The sequence below is a fragment of the Rattus rattus genome, chromosome 7 (assembly GCF_011064425.1).
Source record: "Rattus rattus isolate New Zealand chromosome 7, Rrattus_CSIRO_v1, whole genome shotgun sequence".
Classification (NCBI taxonomy): domain Eukaryota; kingdom Metazoa; phylum Chordata; class Mammalia; order Rodentia; family Muridae; genus Rattus; species Rattus rattus.
Window position 1 is genome coordinate 119,624,323 of NC_046160.1, and position 22,785 is coordinate 119,647,107.

The 22,785-nt window shown below is 40.7% G+C and overlaps 1 protein-coding gene across 5 annotated transcripts in view; it reads right to left on the reverse strand.

Annotated features, from left to right (window-relative positions):
* The window catches only part of Ncapg2 (non-SMC condensin II complex subunit G2), a 70,878-nt gene that overhangs the window by 29,108 nt on the left and 18,985 nt on the right, over positions 1-22,785 (reverse strand). For all 5 annotated transcript variants that reach the window (XR_004388523.1, XM_032908357.1, XM_032908353.1 and 2 more), the window contains exons 7-17: positions 19,960-20,054; positions 18,470-18,539; positions 16,228-16,314; positions 14,883-14,975; positions 13,700-13,825; positions 12,957-13,136; positions 11,902-12,054; positions 9,963-10,185; positions 9,642-9,745; positions 6,474-6,647; positions 3,731-3,801 (exon numbers count right to left, since the gene is read on the reverse strand). Coding sequence is in view for 4 of the 5 variants with exons in the window: in XM_032908357.1 (XP_032764248.1) it covers positions 3,731-3,801; positions 6,474-6,647; positions 9,642-9,745; positions 9,963-10,185; positions 11,902-12,054; positions 12,957-13,136; positions 13,700-13,825; positions 14,883-14,975; positions 16,228-16,314; positions 18,470-18,539; positions 19,960-20,054 (1,376 nt within the window). In the remaining variant the exon portion in view is untranslated. The remainder of the gene's footprint in view (positions 1-3,730; positions 3,802-6,473; positions 6,648-9,641; positions 9,746-9,962; positions 10,186-11,901; positions 12,055-12,956; positions 13,137-13,699; positions 13,826-14,882; positions 14,976-16,227; positions 16,315-18,469; positions 18,540-19,959; positions 20,055-22,785) is intronic.

The window sequence follows — 22,785 nt, forward strand, 5'->3', positions numbered from 1 at the left end:
ACCTACAACTCTAGTTCCAGAGGATCCAACAACTTCTTCTGCCCTCCACAGGCTCCTGCACACAGATAACATACACACACACTCGGTACAGAGACACACACAGACACAGACATATACACAGACACACATAAAGAAGTTTTTAAATAGCATGTGAATAGAAGCAAATAGATCAAAGGCCTGATAGCAAGAGGCCAGGCCCAGTGTTTGCTCGCCGCCACACAAAAAGGTTGAGGCAAACTACATAAAAAGAACCAGAGACGTGGATTTCAACAGCTTACTTTTTAAAATTTTTAATTAATGACAAATCACATGATGGTTCACGCATGGGAATCTTAAACAAAAGAAAAACACAGGGGAGTCTCTGCTCACAGACTCTAGGTCCCCTGCTATGAAAACAAACCTGCTGCTTCAGGTAAAAGAGCTGAGAGTATGGCTTAATTCAAAGGCTGGTTTATTTGCTTTTAGAATAGATTTATATAGAGTTTGTCAAATCACGTGAGGAATTTTACCTACAATTGGAACTAAGGTAGAAAAAAATAAAAGTCTATAGCACCAGACATATATAAAAGTTGCTAGTGAGTGGACGTCTGACGCTCCAGGTAGAGAGCGTAACAGATAGAAGGTATATTTTGGTCTGTAGGAGGCTCATATTCTTTCTAACATAGGCTCCACAGGAATTTTGGGTTGATTTCCTGGCATGACAGATTAGAGAAGCCTAGAATATAAGTGTTGTTTAGTTTACTTCATTTATTTTAAATTGTTTTAATTTTCAAAATGGATTTTGAGTTTTATGATTATTCCTCTGGAAGAGAATACAAGATACAAGCTTTTCTGGTTGCTGACTAACGGATATGCTGATTTAGGAAAAAAGGTTTGTCTTTCCGTTTTTAGAAAAGGTGATTGGGCTCTGGACATCTTCCAGAGCTATATGGATCAGATTTGATAGAAGGAGGCCTCCTGAAGAACTAGATTCAAGAAAATAAAACAAGAACAAAATTTCGTCATAACGAGTCTGCACACCCTACACACACTGATACAATCCACACTGACATCTTGATGACACTGAAACTCTGTTCTGAGATTTATATATTACAGAATGCACAGCTTTTGTGAATTTCAGCACCAAACATGCTGAACTGACCTACTTGAACTCCCAATCTCAGGGACTTTCAGCCAGATCCGGTCAGGACAGACATCAGAGACTACAACAATCGTTGGGTGGCCTTCTTAAGGCCAAACAACTCCATTTCCCCTAACCCCACCCTTCAAGATATCTCAATGCCCATATTCAAAGCCTGAAGAAGTTATGAAGAGTCATCGACCCAATGTCCTGGACTTAGGAGGCTGAGGGTAGTTTAGTTGTTCTGAGGTTGTCTTCTGGGAAATTTAGAAATGGACATAATTTAACAGGGAGAAATTAGCTAAAATTGATTGTACAGCCATACTCTCATTTGGTAGAAATCCTTATATTTGTTGCAAAGTTAAAGTTATAACTTCTTATATTGGTACAGAATTTATTTGATATAAATTTAAAGTTTTCATTGGTACAAATTTCTTATTGATATAAATTGGAATTAATAGTTACTTTCATACAGGCATTGTGCCTATACAACACATCTAAGAATACAAGGCTTAGACCCAGCCCTATAACTGCTATCATACACTGAGCTGAGCTGATTGAACATGTGAGTTACAGGCCAGACAGCAAACTCATGGCTCTGAGATTACTGTTAGGGTGTTTTCTTGATAATTTACTAGAAATAGCTAAGAGTAGCTAATGGACAACTGTCCAGATTACTTTACATTGATAGATGGTTTTCAAAAAAGTCAGAAATCTACAAAATATGACATTTAATGTCATTTATCCTTTTGTTGTTGAGATATATCTGCTCCCTGCAGCTCCCCTTTTGTGGTTTCAAAGAAGAAACTGAGCATCTCTACCTCCAAGTGAAGTAATACATTTTGTAATACTAGGTAGCTACTGGGCAGAAATTGCCTATCTGTTACATCTACAAACAAATTACTGTCCAGAAAAGGACACGCAGAATAGTTGACTGATAATCTCTGCCAAGTCAGAATTATCAGTCCTTCAAAACTCTGTGTTACAAAGGTCTGTGAGATGATACTGGGCCAAAGGCTAAAGACCGATGCTCTGATATGTTGCTAACAGGGGACAGAATAAGTAGACAGTTATCTCTTCAACTTGTCTCAGTTCATAAAGCCATTTTAGGCTTCCCATATTTTCCCATATTGGTTGTTCTCAGATTTCTGACAGGGATGAAGACTAATTCTAGTCTCATAGCCTACCCAGGCTATTTAACATTGGGAATACTTATTTAATTGGATAGTTTTCACATAGTATACAAGCTAGCCACGACATAGCACATAGATTTTAAGCCTTTCTTAAGCTAAGATAGATAACAGAATGCACTATTTAATGACAAAATGATAGACTGGGTGTTAAGTGTATTTTATACTTTGTAAATTACAAAATGGTAATAGTTGTGCTCAGCTTACATTTGAGAGAAAAGTTCTCTTTTTAATTAGACAGAAAGGGTGAATTATAGTTGATGTCTATATGCAGGTAAGCGCAGGCACAAGATAAGGCAAGTCCTGTGACTGGGCAGTAAAAAAGTAAGGAGGGGACAGAGTTTTTCTAGGGCAGGAGAGAGGAGAAAGAGGGAGAAGAACTAAGATGGGAGAGAAGGAGAACGATCCAGATCTGTGTGGCCTCAAATGGCCAAGGACAGTTATGAATACTTCGTGTTTTTATAGGACAGTTTGTCTTATCTAGGTGGGCAGTTTATATCATTATCAATTGGTTATGAGTATACTGTGCAGACATTTTGTGTAATGAGAATTTAAGATATAAACCTGATTGCTAAATTACAAGCTTATTGAGTTTTGATTTTAACGGGTTACTGGGAGCTGTGACTATAACCACAGGGGGCAGATGCTGGGAATGTGGGCAGAGCCTGCAACAAGAGAGTCGCAGGAAGGCGGTCTCTGTAAGGAACCAGAGTGGCAGCAACCTGCCTTGGGAACTAGATGGACAGTGAGATTGCTCCAGGGCCCGAATGTGGCCAGCAACAAGTTGGGATGGAAATTGGAAACTTAGGGAGTTGGGTTGAGATGCTTTGTTGATTAAGATGAAAATACCCTGCAGATGCCATGTGGCCTGACAGTGCCAGCAATAGCGTGGGTTGGGAAATTCCTTTTATAATATTTACTGCTACATATATGGTTGGTTGTCTGCATGTTTATCTGTACACCATGCATGCTGGTGCCCGAGGAGAGAAGAGAGCATCAAATTACTTGAAACTGGATCAGAGATACCGTGTGTGTGATGGAAACTGAAGCCAGGTCCTCTGAAAGAGCAGTCAGTACTCTTAACCACTGAGCCATCTCTCCAGCCTCAACAGCTTACTTTACCTTCCTCTTAACAACGCTACCATGCACTCAGTATTCTGACATTCTTGTTCACACGTGTATTCATAGCATAGTCAACAGTGACCTCTGACTCTAGAGATAACCACTCTGAACACTAGAATATGCCCAGACATCAGGTGAAGTCATAATCGAGGTCCTCATGGTCTCTCTTTAACAACTCCAGAGCCTACTGAAATAAGATACTATCTTTCTATACAACAGCACGGGAGGCAGAAGGAGAACATAGAGTAGGTGACAGCAAACCCCAGTGAGGACAGACTCTTGAGCTGTGGCAACATACCTGAACACAGGGACAGCAGAGGCTGGCAAGAAGGACATTAGCATGAACAAAGGGATCTTGCAGCGCTCATCCTGGGAACACAAAAAGAAACATCAGGCTAATGCAAGACATGACAATAGGATATTTTTCCTAATAACCTATTTCCACAGTACTCCATTAATTCTTTCACTGCCTAGAAAAAAAATCAAATCTAAAGATGCACCTGGTGTTTGAGGACAGTATACTTCACTCAAGTATCCTGACATTTCTACACCACCTTTACTACTAAGCAAACACAAACTGAAGCCAGCACAGTCATGGAGCTGTATGTACTTCAGAACACTTCAGATGACAGGGAAAGTTGACCAATTACCTGAACAACACTCTTGAGAAGACTATTCTATTCAGATAGTATTATACAAGATGAATCAGACAATGTTATTTTAGGGAATGTACATGCTTTGTAGATGCAAAATAAATTTCAGTCTAACTGGAACCTACACCTAAGAGCTTGAATCAATTAACGCAGAGGAAAGGGCCTAAATGTAGTCAGTTTCCTCCTCCTAAAATGCAGAGTGCTATTAGAGATTGAATGAACCAAACCACAAGAAAACCGGCACAGTGAAACCTAAAGTGTATTAAGTGCAACAAACTGTAGCTTAATTAGTATTATTACTGCAACAGTAAAGTAAACTGAGCAGACTTTAATTGCTCAAATTCCATCAGGACCACCACGTAAGGGACAGGGAGATAGCTCAGTAGCCAAAGTCCTTGACATTCAAGTTTCAAGGCTGGAGTTAGGATTACCAAAACCCACACAAATTCTGAGTGGTTGTGGCAGCTTATCTGTAATTTCAGTGCTCAGAAAGTAGAGACAAGGGGTCCCAAAAGCAAGGTGGCTAGCTAAACTAGCTGTATTGATGAGTTCTAGGTTGAACTTAAAAGACCATCCCTCAATGAATAAGCAAGTGAATGACTTTGTCCATCCTACACACACACACACACACACACACACACACACACACACACACACACACACACAGAGAGAGAGAGAGAGAGAGAGAGAGAGAGAGAGACCCCGAGACCAAATAATTCTTTGCTAAGAGAATGAGGTTCCCAAAGGGGGAAATTTTTTTCCTAAAAATAAAATAAATACAAAAAAAGAGAGTAAAATTAAAGTGTGATGTATTATTTACCTGCATTCAATTAACTAACTCCCAATAATGCCCGTAGTAGCTCAGTTTAACCATCCCACCAAATTATACACACTCCAAAACATGCCAGGAAAGGTATAAAATTTTTCATCTGCCAAGTAAAAGTATCTTTTTGTGCACATTTTACAAAAGTAAACAGGGAGAATATTGAGGGTAGAAAGGTTTAGTGGATGGGAGAAGGGACAAGATGGAGAAGAGGGTTAACTAAAACCAAGACTGTATTAAAAATCCTTATAGAAACCTACTTTGTAAACTAATTAAAAATAGGTTTCTTTTTGAATGGTGACTGAATAGAAGTACCCACATGGGTGGCTAATGTTACTCCTAGAAAGCACAAGCTATTAAATGAAAACCCTACTGCCAGGCATGGGATTCCTCTGAATTGTTGATAAGGGAGGTCCCAGAATGAACTAAAATAACACGTGCTTTCTCCAGTGTTCTTAGTTGCCTCCTGAACATACATGTTAAGATCTAATTGTGGAGGACACTACACTTTGAGTATAAGACAAAGAGAAATCAAGCTGGAACTCGGCTGAAGACTTCTTCTTTCGAGCTGGCTTGCTATGCAAGCTGCTGAGAGGCAATCGATGGTCTTTCCCTGCAGTCGACTCTGAAAGCAACAGTACTGATGTGTCAGGCAAGATGTATGCACTGGTATAATACTGCATAACTGTTCTGGAGACAACCAACCACTTTAAAAACTGGCCAAAGCCATGGTCACACTACAATCCTAGTGGGAAAAGCTTCTGCTTCTTCTCTGCTGTCAAACTGCTTCCTGAATCTGCAAGTTCAAACCCACAGACTATTGCCAGTCTCAACCTTGGGCAAAGAAAGCTATTTTTGAAGTAGGCATCAATTAGTGCAGAGACTCATGACTAGTAAAAGTACTGAAATTGACTGTTGAATACTCAGCCATAAATGGAACATGGCCATCAACTCCTTCCCTACCAGGGCTTAGAGAACATTATGGAAGAGGGAGCAGGGGGAAAAAAAGCAAGACTCAAAGAACACAGAGAACTGCTGTTCTCTTGACATGACACAGCTGTAGCACCGATAACCTCATAGAGGCTGTGGTTAGCTGGACAAGTGCATACAAGATTGACCCCATCAATATCCAGCATGAAATGAGCTTATGAGATTCCACTCCTAGTTCAGGAGTTAGTAGCAGCTGGATCAAAAGTCATCTTTCTTATCCATAATCTGGTAAATAAAGTGGCACCCATATATATGTACGCAAGTAACCTTAATTAAACTCAAGAGATAAAAAATTCTTAAAAGGCATAAAGAGGTCACGTTAGGAAGAAAGGGCTCAGAGAGTGTGACGAAAAGAACAAGAGAAAAGAACAGGAGCAGTACATAGCACCATAAAGGAATTAAATTAAATCAGAGTACGTGTTTACAATGCATTTATATTTAATAAATCTGTATTTTTATTGTTATATGCCAAAATAAGGGCCATGACAACCTTCCTGTCCTATACAAGACAGAACTTCTAAAGAGGAAACCTGCCACCACAGAACAGCTTACTTATACGAATGGCCCAGACTTACCTTGAATACCTTCAGGTACTCTGGAAGCACAGATGCAAACTTGTTAATGGTATAAACTTTGGCCTCTTTATTGTTTTCCAGACTCCTATGGATATTCTTCCAGAGGATCACGATGATTTCTAGCAAACCTGCCATGGACGCAGTGTCATTCACTGACAACGTTTTGTCTAGTACCTAAGACACAGACAATGTTACTGTGAAAGAATCTAATAAAAAGTATTAAAAGTACCATCTTCAAAAGCACAGCTCAGAATTAGACACAAAACAATATAAATAACACAATGTCAACTTCTATAGTACAATAAAATTTTCTTCACTACTTTAGAACCTATCTAGACTAGGAATGTAGATTTATTTCCAAATTCCATCCAAGAAATAAATTCTAAATTAACTCTATATTTTTTTAATGAAAGTCTATATGAACTAAAACTTTTCTAAACTCAGAAACTAATACTCTTTATCACACACCCCATGCAAATGGGATTACACTGCACTACAAAGTAATTGCTAAGCACGGCTGTACAACTTTGGCCTGACCCGTAGGCACTGACTGCTAGACACTTTCTAAGGACATCAAGATATAACTCACAGCTGGAAGTGACTAATGGTAGTCAGCAATCACTAAAATCATAGGTTTCTTTGGCTTATTGAAAACAAACCTGATTATATGTTCCTATTATGCTGGTAGTACGCAATGATCCCATACCAGAATGACCAGGTGCATAACAAAATCTGTTTCCAGAGCTACTGATTAGACCTGGTTTGTGACTTGCCTATTAGTGATGGCCCATGGAGATACACAGACACATGAGATGATCAAAGTAACTTCCTAATGAATACAAAACTGATCCTGATTAATAAGAATACAAAAAGCAAACATACTTTCTGCCTAGTAGCTATGACAGTGTGCACTAAATGCTCTGAAATATAATAAGGTCAATCAGACTGATAGAGCAACCTGCTAGTGGCTTGGATGCTACCAGAAGCAAAATGTAACAAACTGATCAAAGTTTTCCTTCTGGCTTAACCTTACCTTTTCTGCACTCTAACTTTGTGAACAGAAAACCTAAATGGAACACACTTACATCGATAATGAGCATTACAGCATGTGGTCCTTATGTAATACCAGTCTAAGAAACACAAGTGGTTTATTTATTTTAAAGTAAACCACAGAAGCTCAATATTTTAGCACAGCAGACTCATTAAAATTTATGAAACCCACTCTTCCCCTTTGAGAATAACACTTGAATAATGTACTAGGTTCTTAAGTAATGGTTCCTTATTTTAACAGGCTAGGCTATAATACTTTAGCAATACCAGGCTGCTAAGTAATAGTTCCAATGTTTTATTTTAGCCAAGAATATATTTGGACACTAATAGATGGCCATTCACCATGGCCCTGGCAGGGCTGAAGTATGTAGACCATGCTATTCTGAACTCACAGAGATTTATCTGCCTCTACCACCCATGGCCTGGGATTAAATTTGTATGACTCCTGGCTCCATGAGCAAATTAAAAAAAAAAAAATTCTTTAAAACCACGGGCACAGTATAGTAGTGCGTGTTTACAATCCCAGCACTCAGGAGGCAATAAGGAGGAGGGAGGAGGACTGTCACAAGTTTAAAACGACCCTGGGACTCCCAGGACAGCTAGGGCTACATAGTGAGACTATCTCAAAAACAAAGTAAACTATTTTAGCTACATATATGTTCTAAATGTAATTATGCCACAACTTATATACATTTTTCTAATGTGAGTTACAGTGTAGATGTGTATTCTGAACCTCTGTCAATCTAGAATGAGAATTATATAGCAAATTACATGTTTTTTTTACAATGTACAATGGAAATGATTGTCTTTTTTAATGATAAAGAACTTGACCTAAAAGATACTGCAAGCTTTCACAGTATTATGTAGCTATTAGTAACAAGGTTAAAAAATGTCTTCAATATTTACAAAATGTAAAACATTTTCAAACCAAATTCATATTCTCTTTTGCAAAGTCATTTTCAATCCCAGTATAAGGCTGCAGTGGCCCGCAGCAGGATATATGCTCACCCGCTTCTGCCAATGCCAACTATATCATGTGCCAGGCTGATAAGTAGATCACCTACTGATGAAATCACAAAAGCTACATTGCAACCCAGCTAACTGCCCTGGAAAAGCTTCACACATGCTATCTACCATGCAGCAGAAGGGACTCAAACTCTACCCGACAGCTCTGAGCACATGAAAAGGTACTGGTCAGCCAAGGTATGAACATAAAGTCACAATGTTCTGTATTCTCTTTTCCTTCTGCTGCACACCTACTTTCCATAGATCTTCAGCAGGTTTTACTGACAATTTCACCCCCGCCTTGCCAAACGGAGGGACGAAGAGAAAAGGGGTGGAGCTAGCTGCCTGTCACGATGCACTAAGGCAGATGCACTGAAATAACCATGACACTGACATAGCCCATGGAAGAGGCAGTCTGAATATTGCCTACTCTGTCTAGACAGGTCATAGGGTAGTAGTAGCAAGCCCTAGGACGTAGTCATGTAGCAAACAAACTAGCTTACTTTAGCAACTTTAGCAAAGGAAATTTTGTTTTGTGATTTTCTTCTATAGGAAAAATTTCTAATCTATTTGGGGACTGCAAAAAAATAAAAAAACAAATCCCTCAAGTTTGACTTTGAAGTGACATACATAAGATACTGCTTGAAAGCAGCAAGTGTAGTCAAGTCTCAACTGGCTATTAGTGGATATTTTCAGATTTACTAAAAGACCAGCTAATTTAAGACAATTCTACAAAAAGCTAGCACCCAGAAGTTCATCCCCATGTTTCTAGAACACCGTGTTAGTGACTCTGACAGGCACCAGCTCCATGTCCGAAATCTAGCTCAATAGTGCTACACCCAAGATGAACTGAACAGAGGGGCTCAGGGCAAAGAAATATGGGACAAGGTGCCACTAGTAAGAATATTCTTTACAATATCCTACCACACTCTAAAAGTTAACTACAAAAGATATACCACAATTCTTTAAAACATATAATTTATGACTTATCCAAAGCTGTACCTAGGTATCTTTATTGAAACAAGTGGGAAATAAAAACATCCTAACAGCCTATGGAAATGATACCAAACCAAACCCTGCTTGTCTTTACTGTGAAGCAAGAGCAACACTTACACTGGCGTTCTCCTTCTCGCACTCCTTATGGGTCTCTGCGCCCTCTCTCAGGGTCCTCTGGATACAGGCGTTCAAGCAGTGACGGATGACATGGATGAGCTTTGCTAAAGTGGTTAAGAGAATCAACAAATAGATGTATCATCTATAAAATTAGCTTTCCAATTAGAAAACTGTAATCTCAAACAGTAAAGAGTATCACCTTAAGGAAAATCACTAAGGGATGCGAGAGAGCATGAGGCTTACTGAGTGAGAACACTGAGCATCTGGGCTATGCACTTTGTGGGAGAGGCAGCGAGACACGGGAGAGGCAGAGATGCAGACCTATGTTGGTGCTGGCGGTGTGCTCATGGGCGTACTGATAGAACCTCCTGGCAGCTGCACGGTTCATCTGGATCAGGGTAACACAGCGCTCACACCACACCTCCTCTGGCTGGTTGACGGGCAGAAAAGAGTTGAAGATGAGGCTCACCAGGCGCCGAGACACAGGCCGAGAATCCATTTCCAGGCGAACCAAAATGTCCTCCATTGGGCATATTTTCCAAAACTAGGGAGTAGAGGAGGAAACATGCAAAAGAAAATAAGCAGTGGTTCCTATAATCTTGAAAACTGCTAGTTTCCAGACTATAACCAAAGAAATAATTGTTTTATACTCAAGAAAAATCCTTTCAAATACCTATACCATAATTTACATCTTAAAGAAATGTAACGTGTAAGGTATAGCATGAGGCTGTGAAAGGCCAACTATGATTCCTTAGCAGCATGATTCATGCACAGATGATCACTTCTACATATGTAGGTTTACTAATCCACTAACTGATCTATAAACAGGAAGATAAATTTCATCTATTAGTAGTTTTGATGTGAACACCTTACTCATCTGTCTTAAGAGACCCAGACCATCCCCCCTCCCTAACACTCTAGGACTGCTAGCTTGCTCCTCGTACTGTGAGCACCCTCCTTGTCCAACTTGGAAGCTCACACAATACAATCACATACTCCACAAGAGACACACATTAGCACTGTTTAGGGTGGTGGCGTGTGTGTGTGTGTGTGTGTGTGTGTGTGTGTGTGTGTGCGTGTGTGTGTGTGTGTGTGTGCGTGCGTGTGCGTGTTTTGTGTGTGTGTTTTAAGTCAGGGTCTCAAGTATCCTGGCCAGTCTCAAATGTACTTTGTAGCTGAAGATTAACTTAAACTTCTGGTCTTGCCTTTACCTGAATACTATAATCACAGGCATACCGCACCACACATATTTATGCCAGGGATTGAACCCAGGCCTTTGTGTATGCTACACAGGTACTCTGCCAACTAAGCTATCACCCCGACTCTATCATAGGCTTCTAGCACCTGGGCAGCTCCTCCATAGAGCCCATGTCTGTCCTCACCAACGCACACATACTTCTTAGCCAAAAAGTTAAGTCCAGAGAAGTTATACACGCATACAAGGTACAAGTTGTCACTCTGAACGGCACACGAGCAGATACGTGGGTAGCAATGCCCCCAGCAATGAGAATTTCCACGGACAGTCAGGCACACTAGCCTTGCACTCCTGTTAACCTTGAAATCCTCTTGTCTCAGTGATAAAGCACCTGCCTAGCATTTATGAGGTCCTGAGTTCAATCCCCAGTATCAGAGAAAAAAGGTTATTTAAAAAAAAACAAACAAACAAAAAAACTGAATTGGAACTGGAAAGAAGGAACTTTTATGTCCTCTTTATGGTGTCAATAAATTGGCCTGTGCCCAGTGGATGTTTACCACGTTACAAGCAATTATTTAAAAAAAAAAAAAAGCAGAACCAGCTAACCTTTGCAAGTAGTATTTAGGTCCTAAATATGTATAGATCCATCAAATATTTCAATGTTTTTAACAGTAATAAAAAATGCAAGGGGACCTGCAGGATGGCTCAGGGGACAAAGATGCTTGTCACCAAGACTGACAACCAGAGTTCAAGCTCTGGAACCCACATGGTAGAAAGAATCAACCAAGTCCTTTAAGTTCTCCTCTGACCTCCAAAAACATAATGTGCACACATGCCCCATCATACATGAAATAATGTTTAAAATTATTAAAGATGGTTACTTATATTAGTCTTTGCAAAGTGAAACACACTACTTCTAGAACCTTTCATGTAAAACATAAAGCCAAGTTTTCTGACGACCTAGCAAATACATTATTAATTGATTAAAATGTAACTGAGGTCCTTCTGTTGGGTGGTGACGAACGTCCTTTGTCTATCTCAGCTTCTCTTAACTTGTCCTCTTACCTTTGCAGCTCTCACAGCCTTGACCTTCAGCAGCAAATCCACAAAAGCCACCCGCACTTTCTCTGCGTTATCATGGAGACTGTACCTGAGCGATGGCAAAAGCTGTTCTAATAATGGGTGGCTCAGTTTGTTATCCAAAATAATTGGCAAACACTACAGAGAAGGGAGAGGAGAAAGCACTTCAAACCAGAGCACACCGATAAAACATTCAGCTAAGAGGCAGCTCAGATGATGCTGAGTCCCACTCTTGGCAGAAACACCACCTTCATGAGATTGCACATCAAAGGCATGCTCTGGGGCTGGTGAAACTGCTCAGTAAGACATTCCAGAGAGGCAAAAGGGAGGACTTGTACAGAGCTAGAATACTATGCCCAGCCCCAAACTAACACTACGGCAACTAGACATTTTATAGAGAAAACGCTTTTCTTTGAAACAAGGTCTCTAGGCAACTCAAGTGTCTTCAAACTCAGAATCTTCCTGTCTCAGCCTCCAGAGTATTTCTGCTGTTATAGGTCTTGGCCACACACCTAGCTAGACAATACTTTACATTTAGATTTTAAAAGCTTAGTTTGGAGACTGAAGAGACGGCTCAGCAACTAAATCACATAATGTGCTTGCAGTGTTCCCAGCATCATGACAGGTATCTTACAACCACCTTTAACACCAGCTCCAGGAGAATCAAAGCCTTGGCTCCTCTAGCTGAGGACCTTAGTTCAGTCCCCAGCACCTACATGGAGGCTCACAAACATCTGTAACTCTAGTTCCATTAGACTCAACACTCTCTTCTGGCACTCATGGGTACCATATAACACATAGTCAAAATACCCATATGCATAAAATAGTTTTAATTTTTAAAAATAAAATTCTACAAAAAAAAATTTTTTTTTTTTTTTGGTGTAGAAATACAACTATAGTATCAGTAACATTTTCCCCCCCTCAAGTAGGATAATATGAAATTTTCTATTACTTTCCCCTTCTATTTTCTACAATATCCTTATAGTTTTACAAAACTATTGTATAATACAATGTTACTTTTACACCTTTAAAAACCCTACCTTAAAAACAGAACACCGAACATCAGCTGAGCTTATATCAAATGCCAGCTCCCCTGTGACTTTCTTCAAGAGGTCAACAAGAATGGTGGGGGGCATCATTTCCCAATATTTAGAAGTTATTTTACAAACACCAAGAATGCCTGTGGAACGGACCCATGGATAAGGATCTTCTAAAAGGCTCTAAAAGTAGGAGAGAAAAAAGATGTATAACTCTTAAATTATTGCTTGTGCTACATATTAGTACTCTGGGAATTTAAAACTTACTAACAGATACTTAAGAGTTGCAGAAATTGTGGCCACACAATCCAGTGTCTCTAGGTCTGAAGGGGTAGTTCCAAGATGCCTAACCTGCAGCTGCTCATACAAAGCAACGCAGCATTGACCCATGCGTCCCATATAAGAGTTGTATGAGTAACTATTCTACTACACTGTTACAAACTACGGCATGAAATAAAAGCTGCGCATGTTCAATCAGGCCACAATGCTATAAAGCGGGAGTGGTAGAGACAATCTGCAAGTCAAAGTGCTAACAAATGACTACTGGGAGCGAGGCATGCACAGCTATTATCCTGAAAACTACATAAGCATACATAATGAGATGTCTCAAGAGTGACCAAAGAGAGGAGGGAGAGTGTGGACCTGTGCATCTAGAGACGTGGGCAGAATGGGTGGCCCTGCTTACAAGCAATAGCTCTGAGGCACACAGGTTAGCAAGCAGTGAATGCCCGCACAGCAATACCTACATAGAGTTCTTCAAACTGCTTCTGAATTTCACTGTCCATCTCAGTGGCAATGAAGTTTGGATCTCTAACAGGAAATGCTTCAACAAACAACAATGCAGCATTTGATCGAACTTCAGAATTTCTGGCCTATAAAAATATAGGTACTTTTAGAAGTTCAGAGACTGTTTCCAAGCTAATATTTCCACAATTTCAGTAAAGATTTATTTACAAATGAAAGACAATTTTGGGGCTGGCAAGATGGTTCAGATCTAAGGGCACTTGCACCTGAGTTTAACAACCTGAGTTCAATTCCAGGAACACACAGTGGAGAAAACTGACTCCTACAGGCTACACTCTGCCCTCCACATATGCTCCCACTGCCTAGTAAATAAACAAATAAATTGTAATAAAAATGAAAACATAACTTTAACCTTTAAGTTAGCAAAAACAGGCTATGGATGGATATAACTTGGTGGCAAAGTATACACTTTGCACGTGTAGGGCACTGGGCTCTGCCCTTAGCATCACAAAAGTAAATAGCCAAACTGTGAGGTCATCCTTAAATTAAACCCAACTCTCAGTTCAGTGTCAGTAGATATTAAAGACCAGTTTTCTCACTTCGAAGCTGTATTTGATTACACTTTTAAATTTTCAGACTATAAAAAAAAGAGTAGTGATATTAAGAGATTATTAATAGGTGGTTGCTGCCTTCTAATCAACCAGAGCAGTTTGTGTAGACCTGGGTGTTCGTCAGAACGCTAACGAGAGTGTCTCTGTCTTCTGCCCTCATTACAGGCATGAGAGTAGAAGAACAGGCAGGCGGTGCAGCTGTTACTCTGCCCAGTCCGTGCACACCCAGTCACCCTCTGGACTGAATTTCACAGCAACTGTTTACTAAGTACTGAACTGACCTGCCTTTACAGCTAAGTGGATCAAAGACATGCTCTTCATAAAGGTTAAAAACTGAGAGCCAGGAATGGTGGCACATTCCTAGAGTCCCATCTACACATGAGGCTGAGGCAGGGGGATCACTTGAACCTAGGTAGTTGGATATGGAATACAGTGACAGCACAGGTCAAAACCATAAGAAATGTTGTTCTGAAATCCCATAAAGCACTGTCTCCAGTCTTTGAGCTGCCTTCTGTATCAGCACAGGATCAATTCAAAGCACATCGTGCACTAGGAAACACCAGTGAGATGTTACCTTTAGTCCTCTCCACAGGATGGGCTTATATAACCTATACAGCATCTCTTCCACTCCCTGACGGACTTTCTGCTGGTGAAAGTAACTCAACACCTAAAGGAGAAAGGAAACAAAGGCAATACAGTTATCTGTAAGGCATCTGAGTCAGATGTAGTGGTGCACTGCTCAGGAAGCTGGTGAGTTTGAAGTCAGCCCATGCTACGGAAGAGTCCATCTCAAAACAAGCACACACAAAAGCTCGAGAATGGGAAGAAAGATTATTCTGTACCATCCCACCCCTGTGACACTTACAACATTCTCTGGCAAGACCTACAACAGAGCCAAGACAACCTTGAATACAACGATCAGAAAAAAGAAGTCATAGCCAAAATAGCAATCAATGGCTCTGAATTCTAATGCCACCCGGGCTCTAATACCTACACCAGTGAGACATGCCTAGTGTCACACTAATTAAGAGGCTGTGGCAGAAGTGAGACATGCCTAGTGTCACACTAATTAAGAGGTTGAGGCAGAAGAAACCAAAACCCAGGAACTCTAGACCATCCATTAAGACCCTATCTCAAAAAACCAAATAATATGAAAATTAATTACTAGCCTACCAAAAACCACATAACTTCCATAGAGCTCTGACAGTAGGACAAAATGGAAGCATGAACAGTTTTAAAAGGGGTTAAGGAGCAAGGCTTAGCCTGATTCATCTTGACTCAAATGCTCTTTGAACCAACTACTGGCCCAGCTGCTTAGCCCTTTACTGCCCAATAGGATCAGGTTTCAACTCTGCTGCCCACCAGGGACAGTTACCAGCTCTCTACCTGAAAAATTCATACAGAACAAGCATTTATTCAATACTCTTTATAGCACTGGTTTAAATGAGATACCAAGCTCTTCCCAAAAGTAATAAATTACAAATAGACCATCCATTTTCTTTGATAGACTCACCCCACAATTCTGTATAAATGCTGGAACCTAGAAACAATCAGATTTGCCTTATTATTGGAATCCACTCCTCCAGAAAATGTATTAGTAAAAACACTGAATTAACTACAGCATGGGTATGGTTTTCTGATGAAAGATTTCATTTTCTCTGTAAATCTTAGAAAATCTCTCACACTACACAAAGCACTTTCCATACAGTCAAAGCACAGTCCTGGCTGGCTTAATGACAGTACCATTTCTTTCCTCACTCACCACAGGGCTGCAGCAGAACAAATGCCAAGTTACCAAATATCAAGATTCTAAGAAATTCCTTTGACTGACTGGATGAAATTAGGAATTTTTACATTTAGCCAAAACACTTATACACAAATAGAGCTCACAACTGGTGGCTCAGAGGTGCCGCCCTCACCTCTCGAACTTTGGAGTGCACTGGAGACCTCCGTGGAAGGTGGATGCCGTGGAACATGAAGTCCTGGATGCAGTCATTTTCAATGGTCTGAAACAATAAGAGCAGGCAGCCAGTGAGCTGGAGACAGAATCCCCATGTAGCAGGCCTAAGCTCCTCCTCGGGTTCAGAGGAAGCCTCTGCTCTTCTGTCAGAGCTGCTACTATGTGTCTATTCCTTTAGTTTCAGCATAAAAGAGGACACTGCTTCTACTTTATCTGTTGCAACAGTGAACCCCAGCATCATTAGAAAACAGCTCACATTACTCAAAATACAGACACTAGCAAAAAGAACTTAGGCCAGACAGAGATCTCAAAAACGTTATACTGTCCTGGGAACATCACAGGCTTGCACCTGTCTCAAGAAACTCTCCACAAACACAGTGGAGCTGCCTCTACAGAGGAGGTCAGACTCCAGAGACTGACATGGGATCTTCTGGGGGCTTCTGACAAGTGCCAGGGAAGGAGTGTGAGAGACTCCTTGACAACTCCCAATGAAAACAAGTCACAGGGAAAAACAAAAGAAAAGATAGGTCCAACCCAGTATATGTTACCCTACACTCCAGGGTGCAAGGACCCCACAGCATTAGACAAAGACATAAATATTGCTATCAATATCATCTTGAAAATTTACCTTCCTTGAAGTTACTGATAAGCCTCTGAACGTGGGGTAACGCCCTATCTGACCAGTGATGAGACAGGAGCTATGCCACATGTCTGGAAGCTACATAAAGACAAAGAGGAACTAAACTGGAGCTTTTAGAATATGGTGTTCCCTTCCACGGGCGCCTCCAACACATCAATGGCACAGGGTTAAGGAGGACAGCAATAAGCGAAGCCATGAGTGCAACGTTTCTATCCACTTGCAGCCAAGCCAGACAACCTGAGTACTGACTCCTGAGAGCTGTCCTCTAACCTCCACTTCTACCACGGCAGACATGCACTCACGAAGGCTAAAGCAAGAGGACCATGACTTCAAGACCATACACATCTAGATGTGTATGACTTCAAGACCAGCCTAAACACACACAAAAGAAGAAGGGGCAGGAGGAGGAAGTAGGGGAACTGGAGAAATGGCTCAGTAGCTGAGAACAAGTACTGCTGTTCCAGAGCACTCAAGTTCAATTCCCAGCACACATGATGTAAGGCAGCTCACAACTTCCTGCAACTCTAGCTCCAGGGGATTCAATGTCTTTGGCCTCCACAGGCCTGAAACTCAATGTAAATAAACCCACAAATAAGCACTTCTACAGATACGTAATTAAAATAACAAAATAAATAAATAAATAGAAACAAGCAAACAAAATAATGGAGAATAATGCCTGGGCTCTGCCGTTTCACTACACACACTTAAGACAAGACTTAAAAGACTACATACACATAAAAGACTACACATATTTAAACTACTTTATTAAAATTGTCCAAAGGAGAATATTAGCAATAAAGACCAAGTATAAGCAGGCAGAAAGGCAGTGTGGACAGAACCTGCACTAGTCACTGTCAGTTCTCCAAACAGAAGAGAGAGAGAGAATACTTCTGGATGGAAAAGTAAAAGTTATAGTCTGAAGATGTAGAAGGAAGAAACAGATAATAGCATGGCACACAGCTGATGGGCCCCTGGATTTTAATGCAGACTGTGAATGAGAAAACTAGATCTCCCTAACATACGCAGTGCATTTGGGAAGGGCTCACTGTGCTCAAAGTGAATGTCACGGACCTCTTACGATAACATAACCGATAGAAGAGGCACTAGAGGGTCCTCAACAGCACCATCCACGGAAAGAGAACCCAAACACAAACACAGTTTTTCACTTTCAAGTAGCCAGAATAAAAACAAAGAAACCAGTCAAATTACATAATATTATATTTTGTTTAGCCTAGAACATCCATCTCGCAACGAATCTCCCTTTGACTAGCCACATCCCAGCAACCCAATAACTAGAGGTAACTAGACAGTCTAGGCCCAAAGACAACAAAATAAGGAACACAAAACCCACTGACTTCTCTGAAACCGGGCATCCCAGCAAGGTGATAGCTGGGGCTGTGCCTCAGCACGTGGGCCACAATGAGTCGGCCTGTCATACTTCTATCGGCATGACTAACCAATCAGCTTTATGTTCAGGTAGACTAAGCACAAGTTTTAAATAGCCCACCCTTGGATACTTAAGTAACTAGAATACATTAGATGTTAAATAAAACGAAAATACCTCCAGTATTTTTCCTGAAGCCTTTTTCCAAGCTCTGAAATAAATTTCTGCAATGTGTACCATCAAAGACCTAATTTAAAAAAAAAAGTTAATACATGTTTAAATAATTTTACTGTATACCACACTTCAGTTACTCTCCTGTCTCAGGAAAAGGAATTGATACAGAATATGGTTCTACAAACATCTGCAATATTACCTACCTGAAATGGAAAGAGGAAGAGACAAAACGGGGTAGAGGAGCTGGAATAAAAACTCCTCCTCAGCCAATGTTACCACCAACCCTAACCCTGACAGCACAGGCCCAGAATTAAATTCTACAGTCAGAACTTTTCAATATGGACTGGCGAGAGAGCTTCCCTGGTAACGGCACTTTCTACCAAGCCCAGTGAGCTGTCGATACCTAGACAACGATTGGTGGGAAGAGAGAACTAACTCTTGCGAGTTGTCCTCTAACCTCCACATGTGCACTATGTCATACACATACCCACACCTACGCCTCCCAAACACACATGTGTGCCATGGCATACCCACACCCATACGTACACCTCCCCAAAACACAGACAAATAAACTTTAAAGTATTAAAAACTTTAAATACTAATTCTTTACATATAGGAAACGATACACCAGGATTCAACTTTAAAATCATCTATGTTTAGAAATTAGTTCAGCATAAACATTTTACAAAGGAAATGTGAGGAAGCAATCTAGAATATACCAAGAGCTCTGCATTCACACTAGAACCAAATCCTCAGTGCTTACATGGCTACCTGACACTAAGGGATTTACTAACAGTGGCCTACCTCAGCAGGAAGGAATGATGTTCAACAGAAAGCACCCAAGCAAATGCGCATGCTCTGCCTGGCAGTCTGACTGCTGAATAAAGGAAGCACTAGGACTAGAGCTGCAGACCTGTGGTTCCTCCGACTTACACCACTGGCTCCTCACGGCAACCACAGTTCAGCCCACACTCATTAGACGGTGTACCCTTACTCAGAATATCCCCTCAATACTAATGACATGAGTTTTATGTAAGACAAAAGCTATAACTGTCATATATCTGTCTGAAAAAAAAAAAAAAGCAAAAAAAAAAAACACCACTACTCTTTGTTCCAAAGTGAGGAAGTAGGACCACATGGGCCCAGAGACTAGAAATCAACCTGGGCAGCAAATACAGCCAGCCCCCTGAGGGAAAAACAGAGAACTAAAAAAAAAAAAAAAAAAACCCTTAAGATCTTAATCACTATGGGAGAAATGCTTAATTAGAGGAAAAAGAAACCTAGAAACCTACCTAATAATACAATAGTGAATAACACGATGTATTTTCTAAAGCTTTCAATTATGTTAATATAAACTGCAATGGGGAAGCTAAAGCATTTAGACTGCTGTGTACTGACAGCCTAGATTGGGCTATACAGCAAGACCTTGTTACAACACACACATGAAACTAACGAAACTTTTAAAACAAGCCAAGAGAACCTCTAATACTTACTTTTGTAATCCAGGTAACTGATTTTTAATGGTGTCATGGATCATTTTAATAAAGTCTATATTCCAACTGAAGAGATAACTAAGAAATCTTCTTCCCTGTAAATGAAAAACAGTGAGGACAAGCTGGGCATGGGAGCACACACCTATAATCCCAGCTACCTGGGAGGCTGAGACAGAAGAGGACAGGTCAAGTCAGCCTGGCCACACAAACATCATCTCAAATAATAAACGACTTAATGAAACTGTTCTAATATAAACAAGTATTTCTTTAATACACCCAAAGTCAGCTACTTATAAAAATGAAGCCCATGTCACTGTCATTTGGCAAGCTGGCACGGAGGTTGAGCTGGGAAGTGCTACAGTGGCCCTAACAGCAGAGGGGCTACAGACATCCCTCCCTCGAACAGAGCAGCACTGAGCATCTGTCTTCAAAACTCAGAAACAGAGCCATACGAGGTTCCACCACAGGTGGATAGTGGATGATGCAAAACCAAAGAATGCCTGAAATCTTTGTTTGACCCCACCATAAAACTCTTTATTGTCACCAAATTCCTAACAATCCTGGAGATGGAGGTGCAAGCCTTGTGCTTATCATCTTTCCAATAATGATAGTAACCATCACGGGGAAAGCAGCCCTCTCCACACACATCCTGTACCACTGACAGATGCTGCTGCTTCACTCAAGCCATGCCACGTGCTCATCCCTGAAGTCTGAAAGGGCACCTGCTGCTCTGGCCATGGAACAAACACTGAGGTTTCAGATTCAGAGTCCGTGCCCTCCACACAACAGGCATGGCTAGACACAGGCTTCTCTAGTGGTGCTAACCAAATTACAGGATGGGGACTGGGGGCTACCATGGGACCAGACTTTCTACTAAGGGCTGAGACCCTGAGGAATGCATTTTGGAAGCCTTCTCTACTGCTTCATGAGAAATGGCTGCAGAGACATGTCCTAAACCCACTGTATTACAGTCACCTGCACCCCAGCAAGGGCACACAGTCCACATCGATAACCACTGTACGGTGACCTCACATAACAGAACTATTCCCTAGAAACCATGTTAATAAACGACTGAATCTAGGGATTGAATCTAGGGCCTAATCTTTGCTAGGCAAGATTACAGCCCTAGCCCTAAAAATATTTGGTACAAAAGAGTACTTAAAAATGTGATTTATATTAAGTATATAATAAAAATAAAAAGCTAAGACAATACGCACTCTTTTTATTACATACTAAGTTCTCTAGTCATGGCACTTTACACGTGAGATAAATCTGAACTGAAACTGGCCACATGAATTGAAGTTGTCTGGTTCCTGAATGGTGAAAAGAGAAATGGAGGTGTGTGGTGCTAATATTTGTGTATATGCCAATTAAACGTAACCATGTGGCCAGGGGAGGCTTAGTAGTCAAGCACTTACCTAGCATGCATGGGGCTCTGAGCTCAACTCTCAGCACACACACCTCTCCAACCCCATGCTGGCTAGAACTTTGTCAACTCGATACGATCTAGAGTCATCTGAGCAGAGAAAACCTCCACTGAGAAAATATCGCCATAAGACTGGCCTATGTACAAGCAAGTAGGACATTTTCTTGATTAATAAATGACGTGGCGGGGTTGGGGATTTAGCTCAGTGGTAGAACGCTTGCCTAGGAAGCGTAAGGCCCTGGGTTCGGTCCCCAGCTCCAAAAAAATAAATAAATAAATAAATGACGTGGCCCAGCACATTATGGGTGGTACTACCCCTAGACAAGTGGTCCTGGATGGTTTAAGAAAGTAGGCTAAGCAGGGCTTGGTGGTGCATGTATTTAATCCCAGTACACATGATGCAAGGCAGGCAGATTTCTGTGAGTTCAAGACCAGTTTGGTCTACATAGAAGGTTCCACGCCAGCCAGGGCTATGTAGTAAGATCCTTTCTCAAAAAAGAAAAAAGGCAATTCAAGCAATAATATTAAGAGAGCAATAACCTATGTGAAGGACTGGACAGCAAGGGCTACATAAGAGAGCTCCTATCTCAAAAAATAGAAATAAAACAGTAATAGCAGCAGCAACAACAACAGATAAATGAAGGCAGGCTTAGAAAACCATGGAAGGGGTTGGGGATTTAGCTCAGTGGTAGAGCGCAAGGCCCTGGGTTCAGTTTCCAGCTCTGAAAAAAAGAAAAGAAAAAAAGAAAAAGAAAACCATGGGAAGCAACCCAGGAAACAGTATTCTGCTATGGCCTCTGCTTCAATTCTGGCCTCTGGGTTCCTGCTTTGAGTTTCTGCCCTGACCTCCTTCGTGATGGGGTGTGATCAGAGTTGAAATTATTCCTTTCCTCCCCAAGTTGCTTTTAGACAGAATATTTTATAACTCTAAGACACACACACACACACACACACACACACACACACACAAAGTAATCTGTAGAAAGAAGAGAGCAGAGCTTAGCCACAGGAACATACTCTTATATTTACATGTGTGTGTGTGTGTGTGTGTATATGTATATATATAGTGATTCTACATGTATAATATACATTTATATGTAAATATGTAATTATATGTGTAAATCCAATTTATTGATACCTATTTCCATCTAGTTTAATGATGAAAATAAGGCAAGATGTGCTCAAACTCAAAGAAACAAATAAAAAAAACCTACTTACTTAAGTGACCATTCTAGAATTTTGGTTTAAAAAACAGAAATATTGTAAGAATATGTTTTTGTTTTAATCCCAGGTATGGGGATATGGAGCTGCTTCCCACTGTCCAAAGCCACCGTGATTTGCCTCAGGCCAGCTGCAGATAGTGTCTGCACTTGTGTGACATTTGGAGCTCTAGGGACTTT